This window comes from Podarcis melisellensis (genome assembly GCF_964234715.1).
Source record: "Podarcis melisellensis genome assembly, chromosome: 18".
Classification (NCBI taxonomy): Eukaryota; Metazoa; Chordata; class Lepidosauria; order Squamata; family Lacertidae; genus Podarcis; species Podarcis melisellensis.
The window spans coordinates 8,657,224-8,681,229 of NC_138536.1; the positions used below are offsets into that span (position 1 = coordinate 8,657,224).

General features: G+C 49.3%; 1 protein-coding gene across 14 annotated transcripts in view; it reads right to left on the reverse strand.

The window, feature by feature from the left end:
* PTPRS (protein tyrosine phosphatase receptor type S) overlaps positions 1-24,006 on the reverse strand; it is a 305,911-nt gene that overhangs the window by 122,016 nt on the left and 159,889 nt on the right. For 7 of the 14 annotated variants that reach the window (XM_081895351.1, XM_081895349.1, XM_081895353.1 and 4 more), the window contains 2 exons: positions 15,646-15,834; positions 753-875 (listed from right to left, as the gene is read on the reverse strand). In XM_081895351.1, coding sequence (XP_081751477.1) covers positions 753-875; positions 15,646-15,834 — 312 coding nt within the window. The remainder of the gene's footprint in view (positions 1-752; positions 876-15,645; positions 15,835-24,006) is intronic. The other 7 variants (XM_081895354.1, XM_081895352.1, XM_081895350.1 and 4 more) reach the window with 1 other exon arrangement.

Consider the following 24,006-nt stretch of genomic DNA (forward strand, 5'->3'; position numbering starts at 1 on the left):
CTCATTTCTTGCAGTCCCATGCCAGTTTGGCTGAGCCAATTGGCCCAGAAATAATGTCTAAATGGCGGAGAGGCTCAGGACCAGCCCATAAGTATTGGCTACCACAATGGTGGTAGGGAAAAAAACTTTTATTTGACAGGGGGAACCGAAAGAGCAAGGTATATTTTTAGGCGGGCTAGAGAGAAAAACACAAGAGTTTAGAAATAAGGGCAGGGCGACAGCTCCTTGCTCGGGGCAATTGCACACCCAAACACTCCCTCCGCTGGCGCAGTCCATGCAAACTCACAAGAGTCGGGACCTAAAGGGTCATTCATCCCAACCCGCTGCAAAGCAGGAATGACATATGTAGTTCGGGTTGGTGTGGGATATTTACAGGGGCAGCTCCAGGTTCGAGACCGCCCCTTGGCATGCCCTAGTGTTGGTTGGAAAAAGTGGGGAAACTGAGCCAGTTGTTAGCCGGAGGCCTCCTGAAGTGTAGGCGCAGACCCATATATCAGACATTTCCTCCTGCTCCCCAGTGCATATTCCCAAACAGTTGGGTCTCTCCAATGTCCAGCCAGGCTCTGGGCCACCCATTTGTCTCCGATACGGACTTTTCAACCCACCCCAAACACCTTCTGGGTCTTGAGAAAACGAGAAACGCAGCAAAAAACAGAAGCCTTCAGAAGTGTGTGTGCGTCTCTGCACACGTGTAGGCTGGGGGGGGGGAGAGGAATTTGGAGAGGACGGCATTTGCCACTCTTGCGAGTCACGGCGTTCCCTACCTCTCACATATAGGTTTGCGGGTGAGGAGTAGCGCACGCCGGCGCTGTTGCTGGCCACGCACTCGTACTTCCCCTGGTCGGTCTCTTCGCTGCTTTCGATCTGAAGGCCACCTGGAAACGGGAGCAGGGAGAGGAAGGGAAACGTGTTAGTTCAGAGGACCAGCAGCCCAGGAGGGAAAGGGCAACCTCTTCCCCACTTCCCTCTCCATCGCAGCTCAACGCTTCCAGCGCTCACTCGGTGCTTCTTCGTCTTACCCAAAAGCGGCGCCCTGAGGCTTACTCACCAGCTGGGCTCAGTGGGACTTACTCGCTAGTAAGGGCACGCAGGATTGCGACCCCAGCATGCTCTTGTTCACATAGCATAGGTCATGGGTGAGAAGTGGTAGCCATTTGTGGACATGGGCTTGGTTCACATTATTCATTCTTCTCCCACCATCGATAGCTCTTCTATCTATCATCTATCTATCTATCTATCTATCTATCTATCTATCATCTTACATTATGGCTCTCCCAGCCAGCATACGATTCTCAAGCTCCCTCTCCTCCTCTGGCGCAGATGCATGTTTCGATTGTTGGACCTGAGAAAAGTTGTTAATGCTAACTATGGTTTATCTGCTCTGAACACCAGACCTGGAAACGGTGGTTAATGTTAACCATGGTTTATCTACTCCAGAGTTTGGATCCAGGAAGTGTGGTTAGTGTTAACCATGGTTTATGTGTTCAAAAGTTTGGACCTGGGAAGTGTGGTTAGTGTTAACCATGGTTTATGTGTTCCATAGTTTAGACCTGGGAACTGTGATTAGTGTTAACCATGGTTTACGTGTTCCAAAGTTTGGACCTGGGAAGTGTGGTTAGTGTTAACCATGGTTTACGTGTTCCATAGTTTAGACCTGGGAACTGTGGTTAGTGTTAACCATGGTTTATGTGTTCCATAGTTTGGACCTTGGAAGTGTGGTTAGTGTTAACCATGGTTTACGTGTTCCAAAGTTTGGACTTGGGAAGTGTAGTTAGTGTTAATCATGGTTAGTTTAGCGGCAACTATGGTTTATCTGGGCAAGCCAGGGGCACCAACCAGTGCCTAAAGTTTCAACAAACCATCATTAAAATGAACGCTTGCCACACTCTGCCCTGGCTCAGACATCTTGCCAACTAACTGTGCAGTGAGTTCAAACTGGAAACAGATGTTTGCAATCCCCTCCGGGAAAGAGACGGGGGTTGAGGAGTATGCAAACCAGACAGTCGTGAACACAGTGCTTAGTGCTATGTGCATGCCAGACTGCAGCCCGATGCAGGAATTTGCATAAACCGAGCTCTCCATCTAGAAAAAAGCGAGCCAGCAGACTAAGAGGTGTCACACAAATTCAAAGGCTTATAATGAGCTCTCTTGGCTCAGGCTAACCCTCTAACGTCACCACAAAATTGGCAGAGGCAGCAGAGAAAGCAGGTGGTGCTGGTCACTCCTGGAGAGGAAGAGGATAAATATCCTCTTTGTCCATATTCTTCACCCTCTATTCCCTAGCTTTACAGACCTCTGTCCAAGACCCCACAAAAGGATGAGTCTATCTATGGTGAAACAGACCCTCCATGCTCAGAGGCACTGTTGCTAGAGACCAACAGTGGAAGAGGAACACTGTAGGCTATCCAGAGGTAAATTATTATCTTTGGTCTGATCAGCGCTTCTCTTAAGACATTTAAGATATATTTTCCTCCTCCTCCCCCCTCTCCATTTTTACCAGAAAATACAAATACAATTGCATTAATTTCCCAATTCACAACCGTTTCGGGTTCAAATGAAACCTTACCACTTTTGTGGACTGTGAAGGAGAAATGAATTAATAACAGGAGTGATTTTATAATAGTATTAGGAACCACAAGGAAAACCAGAAATACACCTTCGGTGCTTCTTGGCGCTATGTCATAAATTGCAAGTGTGGCCGGGAGCTTGGGAAGTCTTCCTCCCCTGGCCCCCGACAGACACAGTGGCCCGTTCCATTCAGCCAGCCAAGGAAGAAAGAGAATTATACACGTATTGAAAATAAATGCAGAATTGAGGGGAGGAAATAAATGGGGGGGAGGAGTCACAGAAGACAGGACAAGAGGCAGGACAGTAAATAAACACCCACAACAGTGAAAGGCTGACAAAACTCCAAGATTGTTGTTAATATATATATATATATATATATATATATTTAAAAAAATAAAAAATCACACAACTAACACGGAACAAGAACTGGTTATAATCGAGAGGTTGAGGTGGCAAATAGGCTAGCAGGGAAAGTGAGAGCGCCGTGTGGGACAGGTGTTTTGTGTGAGTGTGCGCAGGGTGTTTTCTTACCTCGGATCGGAGTACCTTCTGCAAGGAAAAACGAAAGAAAAAAGGAAAAAAAACAGAAGTGAAAACGAGCGGGGAGGAAAATAGTGGGAGTTTTTTTGTTTTTCGTTTCCCTGGATGTGCCAGTGGGAGAAAGGATCCTAAGGAGAAGGAAGGTTTGGAGAATCTCTAACGCTGTCCTATTTTGAGTGGGCTGAGAGATGTAGAAGTACCGTATTTTTTGCTCTATAAGACTCACTTTTTCCCTCCTAAAAAGTAAGGGGAAATGTGTGTGCGTCTTATGGAGCGAATGCAGGCTGCACAGCTATCCCAGAAGCCGGAACAGCAAGAGGGATTGCTGCTTTCACTGCACAGCGATCCCTCTTGCTGTTCTGGCTTCTGAGATTCAGAATATTTTTTTCTTGTTTTCCTCCTCCAAAAACTAGGGGCGTCTTGTGGTCTGGTGCATCTTATAGAGCTAAAAATACGGCACTTAAAATTCTGAATGGATGATTTCATGTTCACTTTGGCCAATCAGGAAGGCAACAGCTGCGGACGCCATTGGTCGCCCAAGAAAGCATCAAGGGGGAGGAGCCAACACCTGATGGTCTAGTGCGGCTGCTTGGCAGGTAGAATGTCCCAGGTTCCATATTGGTCATCTCACTGGTCAACAACTACGGGTCAGGAAGCAGTTAAATAGGAAAGGCCTCTGCCAATCAGACAATTCTGGGCAATGTTATAAAACGGCAGCTTTTCGTCACAGGACACGTGCTTTGACTGCAGAAGGTCCCAGGTCCAATCTCTGCTTAAAAGGAACCCTTCGCTGCACTAAACTCTGAGCTGCTGCCAGTCTGAGCACAGAACAATGGCCCGGGTGGGTAAGCAGACTGACTTGGAAAGAGGCAGCTTCCTACAAACCATGGGACAACAAGGTGAGCCACTTTCCACGTGCTCAGAGGCACTGTTATCCTTGGAGGATGGGTCGAACTGGACATCCAGCATTGAACCCAACACCCCAGTCCAAATGGGTGGACTGGGCGTTCTCCTCATGGTTTGGGTTCAAAAAGCCTTCCTCATAAAATTGCTGGATCCTTCCCCCGTTCCCAGCCCCCACTGGCTTTCCAAGAGATTGCTGCACATCTCAGTCAAGAAATGTATTATCGTAAGAAGATCTCTAGGGTTTTACTCCGATCCTGAAAACAGAGCAGGTTTTGCAAAGCACGGCCCATTCTTCCAAGTCCAAAAAACTCCCCCTTTGCAGAATCTCCAAATATTGGCATTCCCCGGTCTTGCTAAACATCATCAATGTCTGCAGCAGAGGAATCTCGCTGGAACCTCCAGGTCCGCCCTGAAATAACCGGCTTTCTTTTTTAAGAGTTTAAATGTCTCTAATACTCTTCCCACCCCAAACCTCCTAGATGAATGTGCCCTGTTTTCAGGATAGGGGTAAAATAAACCACCTAGTTATTATGATTAGTTAGTGTCAGCTGGGTGAGGATAGGGCGAGATGTTATTTGGTTAAAGCTGGTTAAGGTTCTAGTTAGAGAGTCAGCTTCTGGGTGGACAACAGGTTACAAAAAACAGGAATCTACAGAAAGGCATTAGTTAGCGTCTAGTTAAGGTTACTAGCTAGTAAATGTTAATCAAAGCAAGGTACACTCGCTGGGGGGAAACAGTGTGGAAATAAATGAAAAGGAGTAAGGAAAGGGGGAATAAAGGGAGCGTTAATTTGGGCAAATCTCTGCAGAGGAGCAACTGGGTGGTTTTAAAAAAGGCAGCGAGAGAGAGAGAAAGCGAGGGAGAGAAGAGGGGGAAATTAGCAAAGGGTTGTGGATTTATTCAGTGGAAATAGAACAGCCTTGAACTCATCTTTCCGTCTCAGAAAATCAGGCTTGGAAACGAAACACATTCAAAAATCTGCCATCTGTGACAACAATCTGGAGCAATGCGGGGAGAGGACCAGTGGGGAGAAGGGGGCGGAGGTGCTGGTCTATGGGAGTCTGACTCACTTGAAAGGTATCTTTGCTGCATCACTGGTGTGCTACCGCAAAACAATTGTTTCCAATAGGAACAAATTATCTGGAGCCTACGAGGGCATTCGGGGGGGGGGGGGCGAACATCAAACTTGGGTCTGGGGGGGGGAGGAGAGAGGAAAGAGGGGTCCCCAGTCCCAAAATGGCGGTGTCCAATTGGCATGGCCAAAAACCATTACCTCTGCAAACCAGTGCAACCCCAGTGACGGCTTGTGTTGATAATCTTTGTGACTATCCAGGTTGCCACCCCCTTGCCCTGCCTTCAGGTCAGAAAACTGGGGTCTATAAAGGTAAAGGGACCCCTGACCATTAGGTCCAGTCGCGACCAACTCTAGGGTTGCGGCACTCATCTTGCTTTATTGGCCGAGGGAGCCGGCGTACAGCTTCCGGGTCGTGTGGCCAGCATGACTAAGCCGCTTCTGGCGAACCAGAGCAGCGCACGGAAACGCCGTTTACCTTCCCGCTGGAGTGGTACCTATTTATCTACTTGCACTTTGATGTGCTTTCAAACTGCTAGGTTGGCAGGAGCAGGGACCGAGCAATGGGAGCTCACCCCATCACGGGGATTCGAACCGCCAGCCTTCTGATTGGCAAGACCAAGAGGCTCAGTGGTTTAGACCATAGCACCACCCGTGTCCTTAGGGAAGTCATAGGTAAAAGTAAAGGTAAAGGGACCCCTGACCATTAGGTCCAGTCGCGGCCAACTCTGGGGTTGCGGTGCTCATCTCGCTTTATTGGCCGAGGGAGCCGGCGTACAGCTTCCGGTCATGTGGCCAGCATGACCAAGCCGCTTCTGGCGAACCAGAGCAGCGCACGGAAACACCGTTTACCTTCCCGCCGGAGTGGTACCTATTTATCTACTTACACTTTGACGTGCTTTTGAACTGCTAGGTTGGCAGGAGCAGGGACCGAGCAAGGGGAGCTCACCCTGTTGCGGGGATTCGAACCGCCGACCTTCTGATCGGCAAGTCCTAGGCTCTGTGGTTTAACCCACAGCGCCACCCATGTCCCAACTGGGGTCTATACCTGCATCCTATTTGCCTGTGAATGGGATTTGCTCCCAGTTTTGCTGCTCCCGGTGAAATTTTACATGTAATGCCATGGGAAGGCAACCTAAGGCCCGGGGGCCAGATCCGGCCCAATCGCCTTCTAAATCCGGCCCGCGGACGGTCAGCGTGTTTTTACCTGAGTAGAATGTGTCCATTTATTTAAAATGCATCTCTGGGTTATTTGTGGGGCATAGGAATTCGTTCATTTATTTCCCCCCAAAATATAGTCGTCCCCCCCACAAGGTCCAAGGGACAGTGGACCAGCCCCCTGCTGAAGAAGTTTGCTGACCCCTGTGTAACGCTGATGAACACTTTTTAGAAAAACCTTTCTCCCCCTCGAGATTTCATTCCAGTAAGGCCAACCCTACCATTAGGCAAATTTCCCCTTAATACTCCATTCCAGTAAGGCCGGCCCTACCATTAGGGGAATTGACCCAGCCACCTTTCGGCAGCAGATACTGGCATCAGCAGTGGCTGTTCATCCTGTGCGCCACAGAAGCCTGCCTTGCACCCCCTAAACTTGCATTCTTCCCCCTCAGGGGTTTGTATGCGGAGGTGATGCTTCACCAACACCTAAACGGTGTTGCACAAGGAACGGGAGACAGGGATCTCGTCCGTCGCATCAGGCAGCAGTTGCCATGCGCTAGCCCTGAATTGCAGTAACGCCAGGTGGAAGTTCTAATGGGCATGGCTTTGCTTGGCTCATGAAGAGTTATTTAAACTACTGGGGGTGGGGGCAGAAAGAAAATTTATGAGGGGGGGAAAATAAACTAGGACTACAGGGCACAGGTGGCAGATTTTTATTTTTAAAAAAACCTGTTGGAGTTTCACATCTAAGAAGCTGGAGAATATTTGCAAGGTGGGGAAGGAAACACTGCTGTAGACCGACCCCCTCCAGTGCAGGAATAAATTGATTTTGAGAAGAGTTCCTATTTTCCCCAAATACTCACAAACAGTAAAGGTAAAGGTAAAGGGACCCCTGACCATTAGGTCCAGTCGTGGCAGACTCTGGGGTTGCAGCACTCATCTTGCTTTATTGGCCGAGGGAGCCGGCGTACAGCTTCTGGGTCATGTGGCCAGCAGGACTAAGCCGCTTCTGGTGAACCAGAGCAGCACACGGAAACGCCGTTTACCTTCCCACCGGAGCCGTACCTATTTATCTACTTGCACTTTGTTGTGCTTTCAAACTGCTAGGTTGGCAGGAGCAGGGACTGAGCAACGGGAGCTCACCCCATTGCGGGGATTCGAACCGCCGACCTTCTGATCGGCAAGTCCTAGGCTCTGTGGTTTACCTCACAGCGCCACCTGTGTCCCTCCTGAACAGTATATTGTGGCAATTGCCCAGAACCTTGCTTCTAGGGCAGTAGGCCGGAGATTTTTATTTGGTGGGCGGGCAGTTGTGGCATCTGGCAAGTAAACAAGGTCCATAATTTAAAGGGAGACTTTGTGAATCGAGACCGGGCCGAGAGCTCCCGAAGCAGGAAAGCAAGGAAGGAGCTTGTTTTACTCCTGGACCCCCTTCTTAAAAGGCTGAACCAGTTATAAGGCAATCGTAGAATCAGAGAGCTGTGCAGCTGGATGGGACCCCAAGGGTCATCCAGTCCAACCCCCGCCCCCCTGCATTCATCCGGAATCAGCAGTCACACTGGACTCTATGGCGGGGATGGATTCTCAACTCCCTGGCGGTGGGCTCTTCCTCTAGCCCATCCATTAATAAGCAAAAGGGGCAGGCTGGAGTACAACAGGTGCTGTAGCTTGTTTATTTGAAACCATAGCGGACCCCCTTGCGATTTCCAGGAAATTTCTAACACACAGTTGTTAAATGTGAAACTCCAAGCCCCAAATCAGTTTGTGGGCGGGGGCAAAATGAGACACGATGCAGTTTTAAGGTAGCTCACCATATTGTGTTAGTGGGGATTCCAGGACGACTTTATTTTATAACTACCGAATTTACCTAATTTTGGAAGAGTTTGCATTTTCTCCTTTTCCTTGTAAACAGCCATGAGGTTTGAGACGCCGGCAATTTTTGCTTTTAGGTACCTACGACAACCTCCCAGGTCACAAAGGTTTTGTTAAAAATGGCAGAATATCCCTACTGAAATAAAGGCGTTAGTAGAAGAGTTATGCCGCATGCCTACTTTGAAAGGGTGCAGGGAAGCTGTTAAAAGAAGGAATTAGTTTTAAGGGTGGGGCAGGCAACAGGTTTGGGGTTGACTGGTTGTCATTTTTTTTAAAAAAAAGAACTATTAATATTTAAGAAAATGAAGAATTGACTTGATTTATGTGGAAAGCACACTTACCAAAGGTGTCTGAGTGAAATAAAATTAAAAAGGAAACAGAAAAGGGGGAAAAAATTAAAAGTGTGGTTATAAGCCAGTTACTTTTAAAAGAAATCTTTCCAAAAAAAAAAAACCAACACAGGACAGGACATAGATAAGACAGAGGTTATCACATACAGAAGTTTAGACATTGATTCCCAGACATGACAGCTGAGGTTCCCCACCGCCTCCCAAACGAGTAGAGGAGACACATTTCATCCTTACCTTCTGAAAAGTTTTACTTTGAGAGTTATAGGAGGGGAGGAACTGCCGCACTCTCACCGCCGTGTCTCTGCATGAGCCACTGAATGGGGGGATGGCATACTCAAACGAGGAAGGCACCAGGCCAGGGACTCACACAGAGAAGCAACATGGAGTATTCACCATGTTGGCCATTTTGGGGGGCGGTCGGAGGGCCACTCTCCCTCCAAGCATGCTACCAGGCCCCCTTTGGGAACGCCTGGTGTTCGCGCGATGCAAACGTCCAGTCTGCGCGAGGTCTTCTGCTCTTCCTCTCGAGTCGCCCGAGGCGAGCACAAGCTTCGAGGCTTGCAACCGGCAAACACCACCGAGCACCCCTCTCCCCCTCCTGAAGTGCCACAACAAACACATGCACAAAAACCGACCTTCCCAGGCCTGTCAAAATTAAGTCTGGCGTCTTTCCTCCGTTTTGAGAAGACTCCCACCAAAGCTTTCTCGAGTTCAAGGGACAAAAGACATTGGAGAGGAGGGGGCTCTTCTGCTGTCGGAGGGTCCTGGATGGGCTTAGCATCCATCACAGACCGCCTGACCCCCTTAGAGATGTCGTGGACTGGCTGGATGCTGATAACTGGTGGAAATGTCACCATGTTTGGGCAACACAATGACCACATACATACGTAACAGACAATCTTTATAGAATTCTTTCAAACAATAACAAGTTCAAAATGAAATCTTAGACTCCATGCCTCTGAAAGTCCATGGCCAAATGGGCTTTTTCTGACAAGGATTCTGAGGACATTCTCTGTGATATACCTTCGCTGGATTTTGATACCCGTCCTTCTAATGTGGATTTTCCACAACCTCTTAATGCACAGAAGTGCAAGATTCGCTATGAATTTCGTGCCTCTTCACTCTCCCAATTACAATGGTACCTCAGGTTACATACGCTTCTTGTTGTGTACGCTTCAGTTTGCCGACTCCGCGGACCCAGAAATAGTGCTTCAGGTTAAGAACTTCGCTTCAGGATGAGAACAGAAATCGTGCTCCGGCGGCGCGGCGGCAGCAGGAGGCCCCATTAGCTAAAGTGGTGCTTCAGGTTAAGAACAGTTTCAGGTTAAGAACGGACCTCCGGAACGAATTAAGAACTTAACCTGAGGTACCACTGTATCTTAAATCTAGCCGCATACCCAGGGGGTTGAGATTGCAGAGAGCGCCAACCTTATTTGTTAATGACATTGAGTTTAAACAGAAATGGGTAGCCATTCTTAACAAATGTTCCTTTGATTTAATGCTACTGTTAGTTCAGAGGTCTAAAGCGGAGGTTGCAAGTGTTGGACATTATATTTGTTGAATACACAAAGCTTCACTGCTTATCTTTCATCGTACAAAGTTTGGTACCTCGCTTCATTTAAAGACTTTTGGAGATTTGGAGTCTAAGATTTCATTTTGAACTTGTTATTGTTTGAAAGACTTCTACAAAGATTGTCTATTACGTATGTATGTGGTCATTGTTCTCTTTTGCAACACAGGGGTTTGTCTGGGTAACTGGTGGGAGGCATCAGCTGGGGAAACCCCCCCCAAGGGAACCCCCAGGGGAAGAGTCGCTGTGACCGCTAGGCCTGCGCTGCCTTGGTTTCTTTGAACAGAGAGTTAACTTCACTGACACTGGGTATTTCATTGCTGATCTATGCGTGACTCTGGCTTCTGACAACATCCCTGCTGGATCGCTGTGAGGGAGTCACCTTTTTTAGTTCCCCGCGGCTCGGATCCAACATGAGCTGCGTGCTCAGTATCCCGGGCCCAACTCTGTGGACTCAAAACGGCCCCTTCCTTATTGAACTTTCAGCATTTATCAAAGACTTGTATTTATATTCCAGTAGGATTTCTTTTTTTGGGGGGAGACAACATTCAGGGATAGAAATCTCTTAAAATCCCTTGATTTCTAATTGATTTCTAACCCCCTTTTTGATTCATCCCACGTCTGTGAATCAAAACACCCCTGTCTCGGGTCAGCGCCTGAGCTCAGTGGGGCACTTCTGTGCCCAAAGAATGAAAACCAGGCACAGAGCAGGGGAGACGGGACTTTTTCATCCCTGGGGCCACATTCAACTGGGGGTGGGCCCACACGTGGTGTGGGTGGGCAGGGCCAGAGAGAAAAGTGGGCGGAGTTATAAGAGTGACCGGTACCTTTTCTCTGTAGGGTACCCTTGCTTTCCACTTGCCCGCTCCCATTGCTGTTCTGCTTCCAGACAACCAAGGCATCAAGTTGGCAGAAGGGAAGGTATTATTCCGGCTCAACCCTCTTTTGACACTAGCGTCCCCCACCATTGGAGAAGGGGGTGTCGGTGGCTACTAGCCACAATGGCGACGCTCTTGCCTCCGCAGTCAGAGGCCCCGATGCATCTGAACGCCAGCTGCTGGAGAGGAGAAAAAGTGCTCTCGTGCTCGGGTCCCGTTTGCAGGTTCACCCCCGAGCTATGACCCTCCCTGTTTTTTAAAATACAGTCATACCTCGGCTTACAGATGCTTTTTTTTCAGGTTACGGACTGCCGAAACACAGAAGTACCGGAACGGGTTACTTCCGGGTTTTGGCGGTCACGCATGCGCAGCTGAACTGTGCTTTGCGCATAAGCGCCGAATCGCCACCGGTGCGTGTGCAGACGCGCCGCTGCAGGTTGAGAACGTGCATCCCGCACGGATCACGTTCGCAACCCGAGCATCCACTGTAGTAGCGTTTACTTGGATTGACACCACCAGAAATATTGGGGTGGGGTAGACCGAGGTGAAGACTCTTAATCTCAGGGTTGTGGGTTTTCAGCCCCACATTGGGGGAAAAAATTCCTGCATAGCAGGGGGTTGGACTAGATGACTCTGGGGGACCCTTCCGTCTTTACAACTCTATGATGGCCACCAATTCAGATGAGGATCAGACAAATTCATGGAGGGTGTGTGTGTAAAAGTATCCATGACCACCAGTAATAGGATTTCCCTCCAGGATCAGAGACAGTTAAGTGCTTCTACACATCAGTTTCTGGGACTCACAAATGGAGTTTTCTCGTTTGGGGAATCTGTTTGGCCCCTGGAGAACAGGATGCTGGACTAGGCAACCCTTTCATGCAAACACACACACACACACACACACACACACACACACAACACACATACCGCTTTGGTCTGATCCAGATTCAGGCTCCTCCTGACGTTCTTAATTAAAACGGCATTCCTCAAAACAGAACGTTTTAACGTGCAGGGACTGGCAGTGTTTCAAAGCACTTTTTGCACAAAGCACTCGTTTTAATGAAATCTTGGACCTGCCAGAATGCAAAATGCAGCGGTTCTCGCGAGGGCGGGGGCAGGAGAGAGAAAGAGAGCGAGGAGCAGAGTGGGAGGCAACGAAGGAATGAATCAACTCCGGCCACCCATTAAGCAAGACGGCTAACTCATGCCAGAAAGGAAAGCGAAAAGGGAGAGGACAAATTAGGCGGTTGTCAGGCTTCCAGAAATTCCAACGCAGGCCGCATTTCCGACGGGAGGGGGCGGCGTGCTGCCTGGCAGGCTGGTTTGCAGAAGGGCTGTTTGTTTGCCGGGTGCTCGCCGCATGGGGGTCTGCTGCCCTGCAGAAACGGGTTTTCCCCTCCAATCCTAAACGTTCCCGCAGCGACGTCGGAACAAAGGGCAGGTTCATGCTGCCGCTGCGAGACAAGAGCTGGGTTTGAGGCCTTCGTGCCGACCTAACTGTGGTTCCTGCACTGCACGGGGTTGGGTTCGATGGCCCTTGGGGGTCCCATCCAACAATGCTATGGTTCTGTGAAGCCCTAATCCACCTGGGTTCAGTATAACTCAGGGACTGCCTGGGCCCTTATATCCCGGCTGGATCGCCGAGATCACCTGCAGGAGCAACACCGGAAATTCCCCATTCAGTTGGCAAGGCTCCTCTGACAGCAGCAAGAAACTTTATTGCCATCGGACAGTCTTGTGGAACTGCCTGCCACTGGAGATCCAGCAGGCGGCCTGCGCCAAACGTTTTGGTTCCGTCAGGCTTACGCAGGGAACGTGTCTTTCCACAACGGCTAGCTGATTTCTTTTTATATGTTTTTTTTTTAATTGTATGGCTTCAAGGTACTATTGCAGCAAACTAATAGCTGTATATACCGTATTGGCCTGAATATAAGGCGCAGGTCAGGTCTGTGTCCAGGGCAGCTGTCTACCAGCCCCATCTGGTACGCAGGCTGAGACCCTCCCTGCCTGCGCACTGTTTCGCCAGAGTGGTGCATGCTTTAGTTAGCTCCTGCTTGGACTACTGCAGTGCGCGCTACGTGGGTCTACCCTTGGAAGGTGACTTGGAAACTACAACTAATCCAGAATGCAGTTTTTTAAGGGTGCAGAGAAGTATAACTTTCTGAGAAGCTAAACTACAGTACTCAGGATTTTAGCAGAGTGGGGGATGCTAAGTGCTTTAAATGTATGGGGTTCATCTCTGCTGGCCACCTGTTCAGGAGTTCTTTTTGCAAGCAGAGCACTCGTGTTTGGAGATTGCAAGGTAAAGTAAAGGTAAAGGGACCCCTGACCATTAGGTCCAGTCGTGGCTGACTCTGGGGTTGCGGCGCTCATCTCGCTTTATTGGCCGAGGGAGCCGGCATACAGCTTCCGGGTCATGTGGCCAGCAGAACTAAGCCGCTTCTGGCGAACCAGAGCAGCACACGGAAACGCCGTTTACCTTCCTGCCGGAGCGGTACCTATTTATCTACTTGCACTTTGAGGTGCTTTTGAACTGCTAGGTTGGCAGGAGCAGGGACTGAGCAATGGGAGCTCACCCCATTGTGGGGCTTCGAACCACCGACCTTCTGATCGGCAAGCCCTAGGCTCTGTGGTTTAACCCACAGTGCCACCCGCGTCCCTTTTTGGAGATTGCAACTGGGAAACAAAACAGTGCAGAATCATAGAATCGTATACTTGAAGCGCCATCTCATCCAACCCCCTTCCATGCAGGAATCTCAACAAAAGCATCCGTCAGAGATGGTTATTCCAACTCTGCAAAGCGTGGCTTTCTTTAGCCGTAACAAAGGAGGTCTCCGTGTTGGAACTAAGAGCGGCCAACACCTCAAAGCTAAACACACACAAACAGGGTTACACAACACACAACCAGGGGAGGGAACGAGGAAACAACTCTGAACGCAAAGCCACATCACGAGACACAAAACCGCAACTCAAAATTAACTGAAGGGCAGGTAAACAAACGGACAGGTGGAAGTAGAGGCCTCACCTGCAGTGATTCCTGCACCTCAGAAGGGTTGAAATAGATGTCCTTTGGGGGTCCCCTTCCAACTCTACCGTTCTTTGATCTGTTTGAGCAGCACACCCTGCGTGTTGTGTAATGCGGCATGCCGCTTAGTGTGTTGGTTAGTGGGTTGGAGCAGGACCTGGGAGAAGCTGGGTTCGAATCCTCACTCGGCCATGAAGCTCTTTCTGTGTGACCTGTCCACCAGTCACCACCTCTCAGCCTAAACTACTTCGCAGGGTTACTGTGAGGATAAATTGGGTTTGGAGAACCTTTTGACCACCTTGAGCTCTTTTGGGGGGGGGGGGAGGCGGTATCTATAAATGCGATAAATAAATAAATGAAAAAATAAGCGTGGAGAACTGAATTTAAGAAATGGAAACCAACACAGATTCATCTGTCCCTTGATACAAGAGACAGAAGCCAAGCACTCCTGAAAAATGAGAAGATGGAAAAGACCCAACAAATGGAATTTCATGTGGTCGTTTCCACATCCGTTACTTCGGTCACAAAGCCCAGGTAGGGGCGGCAGAGTCCTGGGCCCACGACGTCCCTCAAATCATTGTACCAGCCGTCACGCTAGCTTCCAAACTGCCACAAACATTCACACAAGTGGGTTTATAATACTCAACCCTGGCAAAGGCTATTTAAATGCAGCCGAGTTCTGGCAAAACTGCAAGTGTGCCCAGCTGCATAAAGTTAACTTTTCCAGATACTTGCGTGCTTAACATACAGCGCATGTTAAGCACTGTGTGTATGGAGGCGCAGGTCAATTCTGTGTCCAGCTCCATCTGGTACGCAGGCTGAGACCCTCCCTGCCAGCAGGCTGTCTCGCCAGAGTGGTGCATGCTCTAGTTATCTCTCGCTTGGACTACTGCAATGCGCTCTATGTGGGGCCACCTTTGCAATTGCAACTAATCCAGAATGCGGCAGCCGGACTGGTGGCTGGGAGCGGCCGCCGAGACCACATAACACCGGTCTTGAAAGAACTACACTGGCTCCCAGTACGTTTCAGAGCACAATTCAAAGGGTTGGTGCTGACCTTGAAAGCCCCAAACGGCCTCAAAGGCCCAGTATACCTGAAGAAGCGTCTCCAGCCCCATCTTTCGGCCCGGACACTGAGGTCCAGCTCTGAGGGCCTGTGAGAAGTGAGGTTAGAGGGAACCAGGCAAAGGGCCTTCTTGGTGGTGACACCTGCCCTGTGGAACGCCCTCCCACCAGATGTCAAAGAGAACAACAACTACCAGACTTTTAGAAGACATCTGAAGGCAGCCCTGTTTAGGGAAGCTTTTAATGTTTGATGTATCACAGTATTTTAATATTCTTTTGGAAGCCGCCCAGAGTGGCTGGGGAAGCCCAGCCAGATGGGATGGGGAATAAATAATAAATTATTATTGTTATTATTCCTGAAACAGGCAGTGCTAGCATAGTGGTTAGAATTCCAGACCCGGACCTGCCTCTCAGAGAAGGTGGGATGCCACCATGAGCTCGCTGGAGAATATATGGACGCAATAAATAAGTATATATAAGACCTTGTGATCCCCCAATCCTTTCCCAGAGTCAGCTCAGGGTTCCAAAGAGGACTCTCTGGCACAGAGAGCGGTTTACTCTGCAGACAGCACACACAAACGTCCGAGCAGGATCTTGACCGAAGCGTCACCTGCCCCGCCAAGCCGACCTGTTCGCCTCACCTGATCTCAGCTGCTTTATCCTTCCGTTGCTGGCGCTGGGGTCGACGGGCAGGAAATCTTTGAACCACGTGATCTCTGGATCGGGGTTCCCACTGGCCGCGCAGAGCATGGTGGCGGTCCTGGTGCGCTCCACCACTTTCAGTTGGGGTCCCATGTCGATGATGGGGAAGCCGGAGGGCAGCTGGTCCTCTGTTCGAAACGACACGGGCAAAAGGGGAAAGGGTTAGACTCTGAGGAGGCGGCAGGAGGCAGGATTCTCTGCAAAGGGCTCCGGGAGGCATGGGAAACGGCGACTCGAGGAAGCGTGGGATATTGCGACTCGGGGAGGCGTGGGAAATTGCGACTGGGGGGCGTGGGAAATTGTGACTCAGGGAGGCATGGGAAATTGCGACTCGGGGAACCATGGGAAATTGCGACTCGGGGAGGCATGGGAAATTGTGACTCGGGAAGGCATGGGAAATTGCGACTCGGGGAAGCATGGGAAATTGCGACTCGGGGAAGCATGGGAAATTGCGACTCAGGGGCGTGGGAAATTGCGACTCGGGAAGCATGGGAAATTGCGACTCGGGGAGGCATGGGAAATTGTGACTCGGGGGCGTGGGAAATTGCGACTGGGGGCATGGGAAAGTGCGACTCGGGGAGGCATGGGAAATTGCGACTCGGGGAGGCATGGGAAATTGCGACTCAGGGGCGTGGGAAATTGCAACTTGGGGAAGCATGGGAAATTGCGACTCAGGGAGGCATGGGAAATCACAACTTGGGGAAGCATGGGAAATTGTGACTCGGGAGCGTGGGAAATTGCGACTTGGGGAAGCATGGGAAATTGCGACTTGGGGAGGCATGGGAAATTGCGACTCGGGGAAGCATGGGAAATTGCGACTCGGGGAAGCATGGGAAATTGTGATTCGGGGGCGTGGGAAATTGTGACTTGGGGAGGCATGGGAAATTGCGACTTGGGGGCGTGGGAAATTGTACTCGGGGAGGCATGGGAAACTGCGACTTGGGGGCGTGGGAAACTGCGACTCGAGGAAGCGTGGGATATTGCGACTTGGGGGCGTGGGAAATTGCGACTCGGGGAAGCATGGGATAATGCGTCTCAGGGAAGCATGGGAAATTGCCACCCGGGGAGGCATGGGAAACTGTGACTCCCATGCACCCCGGTAGGAAATGCTCTCTTATAAGAACATTAGCAGCTGGATCAAGCTCATCTAGTCCAGCGTCCTGTTCTCCCGGTGGCCGACCAGACGCCCCAATGGGAAGTCCACAAGCAAGATGGGAAGTCTACAGCTGCAGCTCCCATCCCCTTGCAGTATTCAGAAGCATACTGCACCCAAGAGTGGAGACAGAACATTGTGGCTAGGAGCCTTCCTCTGTTAAAGCATCCCAGGTTGTGCCCCCCACTGCCTCTTGTGGAAGGGAGTTCCACAGTTTAACTTTTAAAACGAGGCTGCATTTTAAATTCCATTTTAACCTGTATTTTAAATTGTCCCCCCCCCCCGTTACGTTTTTCCTGTAATTTTACTGGTGATGGCCGGCCTGAGCCCGGCTCTGGCATGGGAGGGGCGGGGTATAAGTAAATTATTATTATTATTATTATTATTATTAACTGTACACTGTCGTGAAGAAGTACTCTTTTTTAGGCCGAATGCCCACGAGTCCTTGTGTTAGGAGACACATACCGTATTTTTTGCTCTATAAGACTCACTTTTTCCCTCCTAAAAAGTAAGGGGAAGTGTGTGTGCGTCTTATGGAGCGAATGCAGGCTGCACAGCTCTCCCAGAAGACAGAACAGCAAGAGGGATTGCTGCTTTCACTGCGCAGTGATCCCTCTTGCTGTTCTGGCTTCTGGGATTCAGAATATTTTTCCCCCTGTTTTCCTCCTCCAAAAACTAGGTGCGTCTTGTGGTCTGGTGCGTCTTATAGAGCGAAAAATACGGTACTTTCTCGCTTTCTCAGTTCCCTGCGTCACCACCTCTGCCTCAGACCATCAGAATTTGGTTTGGCATCCTCAAAGAAAGGAGCCACCACTCGTTCCTTCATTTACAATTTAATATTGCGACAGGTGGTGGCACCTGTTCGCCGATAAACCTTGGCTTAACACCACCAACGAAACTTCCATCTTATTTAAGTACCTTATCTGTGGTGATGCACAGGTATGCCTTTATAAAGGCTAGATTCAATGTTTTCCCATCAAATGTGTTGGGTAACAGACTCTCCAACGGACAGATCTCACTCCTCTGTGACTGTAAAAGTGGATCTATAGAATCGTTATATCATATAATCTTCTGTTGTCCTTTACATTCAGCTTCACGGTCCAAGTTTCTGGCCCCATATTTATCGAGAATTGCTGACAGACCTCAGGAAGCCCAAATAATATACTTATTAAACGATGAAGACTCAAGTAGATCCCTTGCAGTCGCTAGATACCTGATTAATGTCTTATTTCATAAGAGGAGAAATGGATCACTTAAGAACCATCAATAAGTGCCAGAACTAAGACGCATATCCCCCAAAATCTGAGGGATTTGAATTGCGGTTGACATAGAGGGAGCTTATTGTGTATAGTGTTTACTTAATTGAAGTAAAATTGGTTTTACAGTGGTGCCTCGCAAGACGAAATTAATCCGTTCCGTGAGGCTCTTCGTCTAGCGGTTTTTTCGTCTTGCGAAGCAAGCCCATTGACAGCTTAGCGGATTAGCGCTACAGCTGTCAAGCGGCTTCCAGCGATCAGCTGTTAAGCGGCTTATCAGCGGAACAGCTGCTAAGCGGCTTAGCGGCTTAAGAAAAGGGCGGAAAAAGCGGAAAAAACCCGTGGGGGGATGCAAGATTTTTTTTCGTCTTGCGAAGCAACCCCATAGGGGAATTCGTTTTGCGAAGCGCCTCCAAAACGGAAAACCCTTTCGTCTAGCGGGTTTTTCGTCTTGCGAGGCGTTCGTCTTGCGGGGCACCACTGTATATGGGTGTTTTAACTTGGAACTGTTTAAATTGTATTGTTTATGGATAAATTATGATGTATTGTTTTAGATATGGGCCAATGGCCGTAATAAATCAAACTAACTAACTAACTCGTTCCTTTGCACAATGTAATCTCAGGCTTCTGGAGCACACAAAACACCCAGCGTCGCTGGCAGGCAATGGGCAAATACGGTGTGATCTCGCGGGTAAACTGGTCCCCAGTTGCTAAGGGCTTTAAGAGTAACACCTTGGACTTGGTCCAGCAACAAACTGGCAACCGGTTCTGAGCACAGGCACCATGCGCCATGCGCAGGCAAGGCCTCACTCCTGTCAGCGATTGTGCCGCAGCATTCTGCACTAACCACAGCTTCTGGGTCGTGAGGGAAGTGTGAATCGAATTAGATGGACCAAAGACCAATACAGTCGCACCTTGGAAGTCAAACGGAATCCGTTCCAGAAGTCTGTCAGAGTTCCAAAACCAAAGCACGGCTGCTGATTGGCTGCAGGAAACTTCTGCAGCCAATCGGAAGCCCCGTTGGACGTTTGGCTTCCAAAAATAGCTCGCAAACCAGGACAGTCACTTCCGGTTTTGCAACGTTAAGGCCGACTGGCACTAGCAAAGCAGGGGTTTGCAACCTTAACAACAACAACAACAACGGGGAAACTCACAAGGCCGACTGGCACTAGCAAAGCAGGGGAGCATACACACAAATATATTATTATTATTTAGGAGTTTGTACATTTTCTAGTTTAAAAAAACCCCAAAACTTAGGAGCCATCATGGGGGGGGGGGAATCAGAACATAGGCTTCTTTGAACGCCACATTATTCCCCCATTTTTTCCTCTTCTCTTTTTATCACTTGTCCCCCAGCTAAACTGGACGGTGGAGGGACACTTCCTACAAATGCAAGCAAAAATAATGCAAGGACGCAATATCCCGCCATGTGCTGCAGCAAATCTATGCTCTATTATTCTATCAATCATAAATATTAATTATTACAGATATAGTCTTCACAGCTTTGGGACCCTGAAGGTCTTGATTGGGCCAAGGGTTGAAGTTCAGAATAGACAGATAAGGTTTTAGTATGATGTGAGGGAGGGAGAGAAAGGCTGCCTCTCTCCACACAGGCGCCAGCAAACTTTTTCAGCAGGGGGCCAGTCCACTGTCCCTCAGACCTTGTGGGGGGCCGGACTAAATTTTTTTTTTGGGGGGGGGGAATGAATGAATTCCTATGCCCCACAAATAACCCAGAGATGCATTTTAAATACAGTGGTACCTCAGGTTAAGTACTTAATTTGTTCCGGAGGTCCGTACTTAACCTGAAACTGTTCTTAACCTGAAGCACCACTTTGGCTAATGGGGCCTCCCGCTGCTGCTGCGCCGCCGGAGCACGATTTCTGTTCTCATCCTGAAGCAAAGTTCTTAACCTGAAGCACTATTTCTGGGTTAGCGGTGCCTGTAACCTGAAGCATGTGTAACCCGAGGTACCATTGCACAGTCACACCTCAGGTTGAATATGCTTCATGTTGAGCTCGTTCGAGTTGCGCTCCGCGGCAAGCCGGAAGTAACGGAGCGTGTTACTTCCGGGTTTCGCCGCTTGCGCATACGCTCAAAATGACATCACGCGCATGCGCAGAAGTGGCAAAAAACAATGCGTGCGTGCTCAGACTTGCTAGTTTTGTTTGCTTCTGGATGTGAATGGGGCTCCAGAACAGATCCCGTTCGTATCCAGAGGTACCACTGTAAAAGTGAACATTCTACTCATGTGAAAACACCAGGCAGGCCCCACAAATAACCCAGAGATGCATTTTAAATAAAAGGACACTTTCTACTCATGTAAAAACACGCTGATTCCCAGACCGTCCGTGGGCCGGAATGAGAAGGCGATTGGGCCGGATCTGGCCCCCCCAGGTCTTAGTTTGCCTACCCATGCTCCACACCATTCAGAATTTCCTGTGCATTCATCCGAAGCGCACCCAGCAGCCGGTTTGTTTGCATCGTTCCATGTGGAACCGGGAGCGTCTTGCACCTGATTGGCTGGATGTGACATCATGCTCTGAAGCTTCCAGCTCCTCCGCTCAGATGCCGCCCCTTCCCGAAGCTTGTTAATTCCACAAACTAATTAATCTGCCAAGAGATAGATCAGCCCCTCTTGACAGGCAGGAGATGGGTGGGTGGATACTATATGAGCGGGGAGATCAGGGAGGGAGGGCGGCGAAGGGAGGGTGCCTGCGACAACTATTATTACGGAGTGTTTCTAATTAAACAAAAATGTTAATCTTGTGGCACATTGTGCAGAATTCCTCGGAGTTTAATTAAAACAACCGCGGCTGGAGGCGTGATCAGATTGGAGATGAGATCTGCGAAGGACGTGGCTCCCAGAGGCTGGAACATGCCACAGACCGGGGTGGGGGAATAGGGGGGAAGAGGAGAGCCCGCCCACCCAGCCGAGAAGGGAGCCGTTGGCATGAAAAACAGGGGCCACTGATGCGCATCTAAACACCCCAAACGCCCGGGGTTCCCAACAAGCAATCGATCGAGCCTTGCAGCTAGAATTTTGCTGGCCAAAAATTGGAAACTACAAGAAGTGCCAACAGTGGAAGATTGGCAGATGAAGATGATGGACTTTTTGGAGCTAGCCGACCTGACCGGAAGAGTCCGCAACCAGAAGGAGTATCAAGAGGAATGGGAAAAAATTTAAAGATGATTTAGTTAAATATGTTAAGATAACTTAAACAGAAATACTTGGGAGTAACAGATTGGCCTAGGATTTAAATATGTGATATTGTGAAGACTAAGGAGAAAAGTCAAAATGAAAAGAAAGAAAGATGTTAATTGACCAATTAAATTCTATGTGAAAATAGCTTTGGAAAACTGCTACAATGATCTACAGTGGTACCTCAGGTACCTCAGGTTAACTTGATTCATTCCGGAGGTCCGTACTTAACCTGAAACTGTTCTTAACCTGAAGCACCACTTTAGCTAATGGGGCGTCCCGCTGCCGCCGCGATTTCTGTTCTCATCCTGAAGCAAAGTTCTTAATCCAAGGCATTATTTCTGGGTTAGTGGAGTCTGTAACCTGAAGCGTATGTAACCTGAACTGTATGTAACCCGAGGTACCACTGTATATGGAAACTCAGCAAGGGGGATTCAAGGAAGTCACCCAAAAATGATAACAAAATTGGGATTATTACAGTCAGGATAAATGTTTGTTTGTTTGTTCTTTGATGTTTTTCTTGTTTGTTAATATGTCTGTTATATATTTGGAAAACTAATAAAATAAAAAAATCGATCGAGCCTTGCGATCTGGTCCAGCATCCTGTTCAACACTGCTCTCAGTAGGTTCAGTGGCAGACTGGTATCTGAGGGCAAAGCTCTTGGCGCCTGCTCACTGGCGAACTCAAACTCAGGGCGTGGTTCCTGCCCAAACCTTTGATTAACAGATTGGGGCGATGAAGGAGCCAAACGCACACAGACACCACACAAGCAAAGGCGTTGAAGGAGGAGGTGTTAGGCCTCCTCAGAGATGGATGCCTGTTGTCTTTGTCCATGGAGTTTTCTTGGCAGGGATAATGGAGTGGCTTGCCGGTTCCTGCTCCAGGTGGATCATGTTTGGTCAAAACTCTCCCCTATGATCTGTCCATCTTGGGTGGCCCTGCACGGCATAGCTCATAGCTTCTCTGAGTTATTCAAGCCCCTTCGCCACGGCAAGGCAGTAATCCATGAAGGAACAACAAAGGTCAACAAATGCCAACAAAGGTCCGTATAGTTAAAGCCATGGTTTTCCCAGTAGTGATGTATGGAAGTGAGAGCTGGACCATCAAGAAGGCTGATCGCCAAAGAATGGATGCTTTTGAATTCTGGTGCTGGAGGAGACTCTTGAGAGTCCCATGGACTGCAAGAAGATCCAACCTCTCCATTCTGAAGGAAATCAGCCCTGAGTGCTCACTGGAAGGACAGATCCTGAAGCTGAGGCTCCAGTACTTTGGCCATCTCATGAGAAGAGAAGACTCCCTGATGTTGGGAAAGATGGAGGGCACAAGGAGAAGGGGACGACAGAGGAGGAGATGGTGGGACACTGTTCTCAAAGCTACCAGCATGAGTCTGACCAAACTGCGGGAGGCAGTAGAAGACAGGAGTGCCCGGCGTGCTCTGGTACAGGGGGTCACGAAGAGTCGGGCACAACTAAACAACAATAACAACAGAGATGGATGGGGATGGTTTTTGACAAGTTCAGATGCAGCGTTGGTGGCCGAACAGGCGGCGTGGGTGACCCGGAACCAGCCTCCAACAGGGGAAGCATGTGCCTTGAACTCCTTCACGCAACGCAGGGCTGAACTGCAAAGAAAGTAGCGGTGGGCTCTAAAATGCTTGGCTTTGAAAGGGGGTTAGACAATTGCATGGGGGAGAATAAGGCTCCACTGTTGGGGCCTGCGATGCTCCAGAATACCAGTTGCCTGCAGGCGGAAAGAATTGCTCTTGTGCAGGAGTCAGCAAACTTTTTCAGCAGGGGGCCGGTCCACTGTCCCTCAGGCCTTGTGTCGGGGCCAGACCACACTTTGGAAAAAATAATAATGAACGGATTCCTATGCTTCACAAATAACCCAGAGATGCATTTTAAATAAAAGGACACGTTCTGCTCATGTAAAAACACCAGGCAGGCTCCACAAATAACCCAGAGATATGTTTTAAATAAAAGGACACATTCTACTTGTGTAAAAACACACTGATTCCTAGACCGCCTGCAGGCCAGATTTAGAAGGCAATTGGGACAGATCCGGCCGCCGGGCCTTAGTTGCCTACCCATGCTCTTGTGCTCAGATCGCCTGGTTAGCCCCTGCGAGAACAGGATGTTGGAAAAGATGGACCCGCTCTGGCCTGATCCATTCTTATTTGGTGCATGCAAAGCATTCCCCGCTGTCACCAAACTTCAGTTGAAAGCACACATTGTGCCTTGGCAAAGTGAGGGGGCTGCTTTCAGGTCAGGCCTTTTGGGGGTCTACGTTTGTCTTGGAACAGGTACAACGCAGACGTCAGTCGCCTCTCCTTGGGATGATGTCACCCCTACACGGCCACATCTGCAGGGCTTGGTCTTCTCTGTTCGCAGCAGCCCTTCCCAGAGGGTTCTCCCCCTTGCTGTGCACCCCTTGTTGTCTGTCCGTCCCCGACTCTCCTTGCTGGAATCAGCCGCTTGTTAAGTGAAAGTGCAAAGGTCTCCCAGGGAAGCCAACAGCTGCTCTTTTAATAGGGTGCATTGAGAAACAAACGGAAAAGGACGATCCCACGCTAAGGATCGTTGAAAATAAAACTGCCGATATCATAACGCTGCTAAGCAAATCTGGGGGAAGCCGCGCATGGAATACCGTGAAGGGTTCTGGTCGCCTTGGTCCAAAAAGGGTATCATG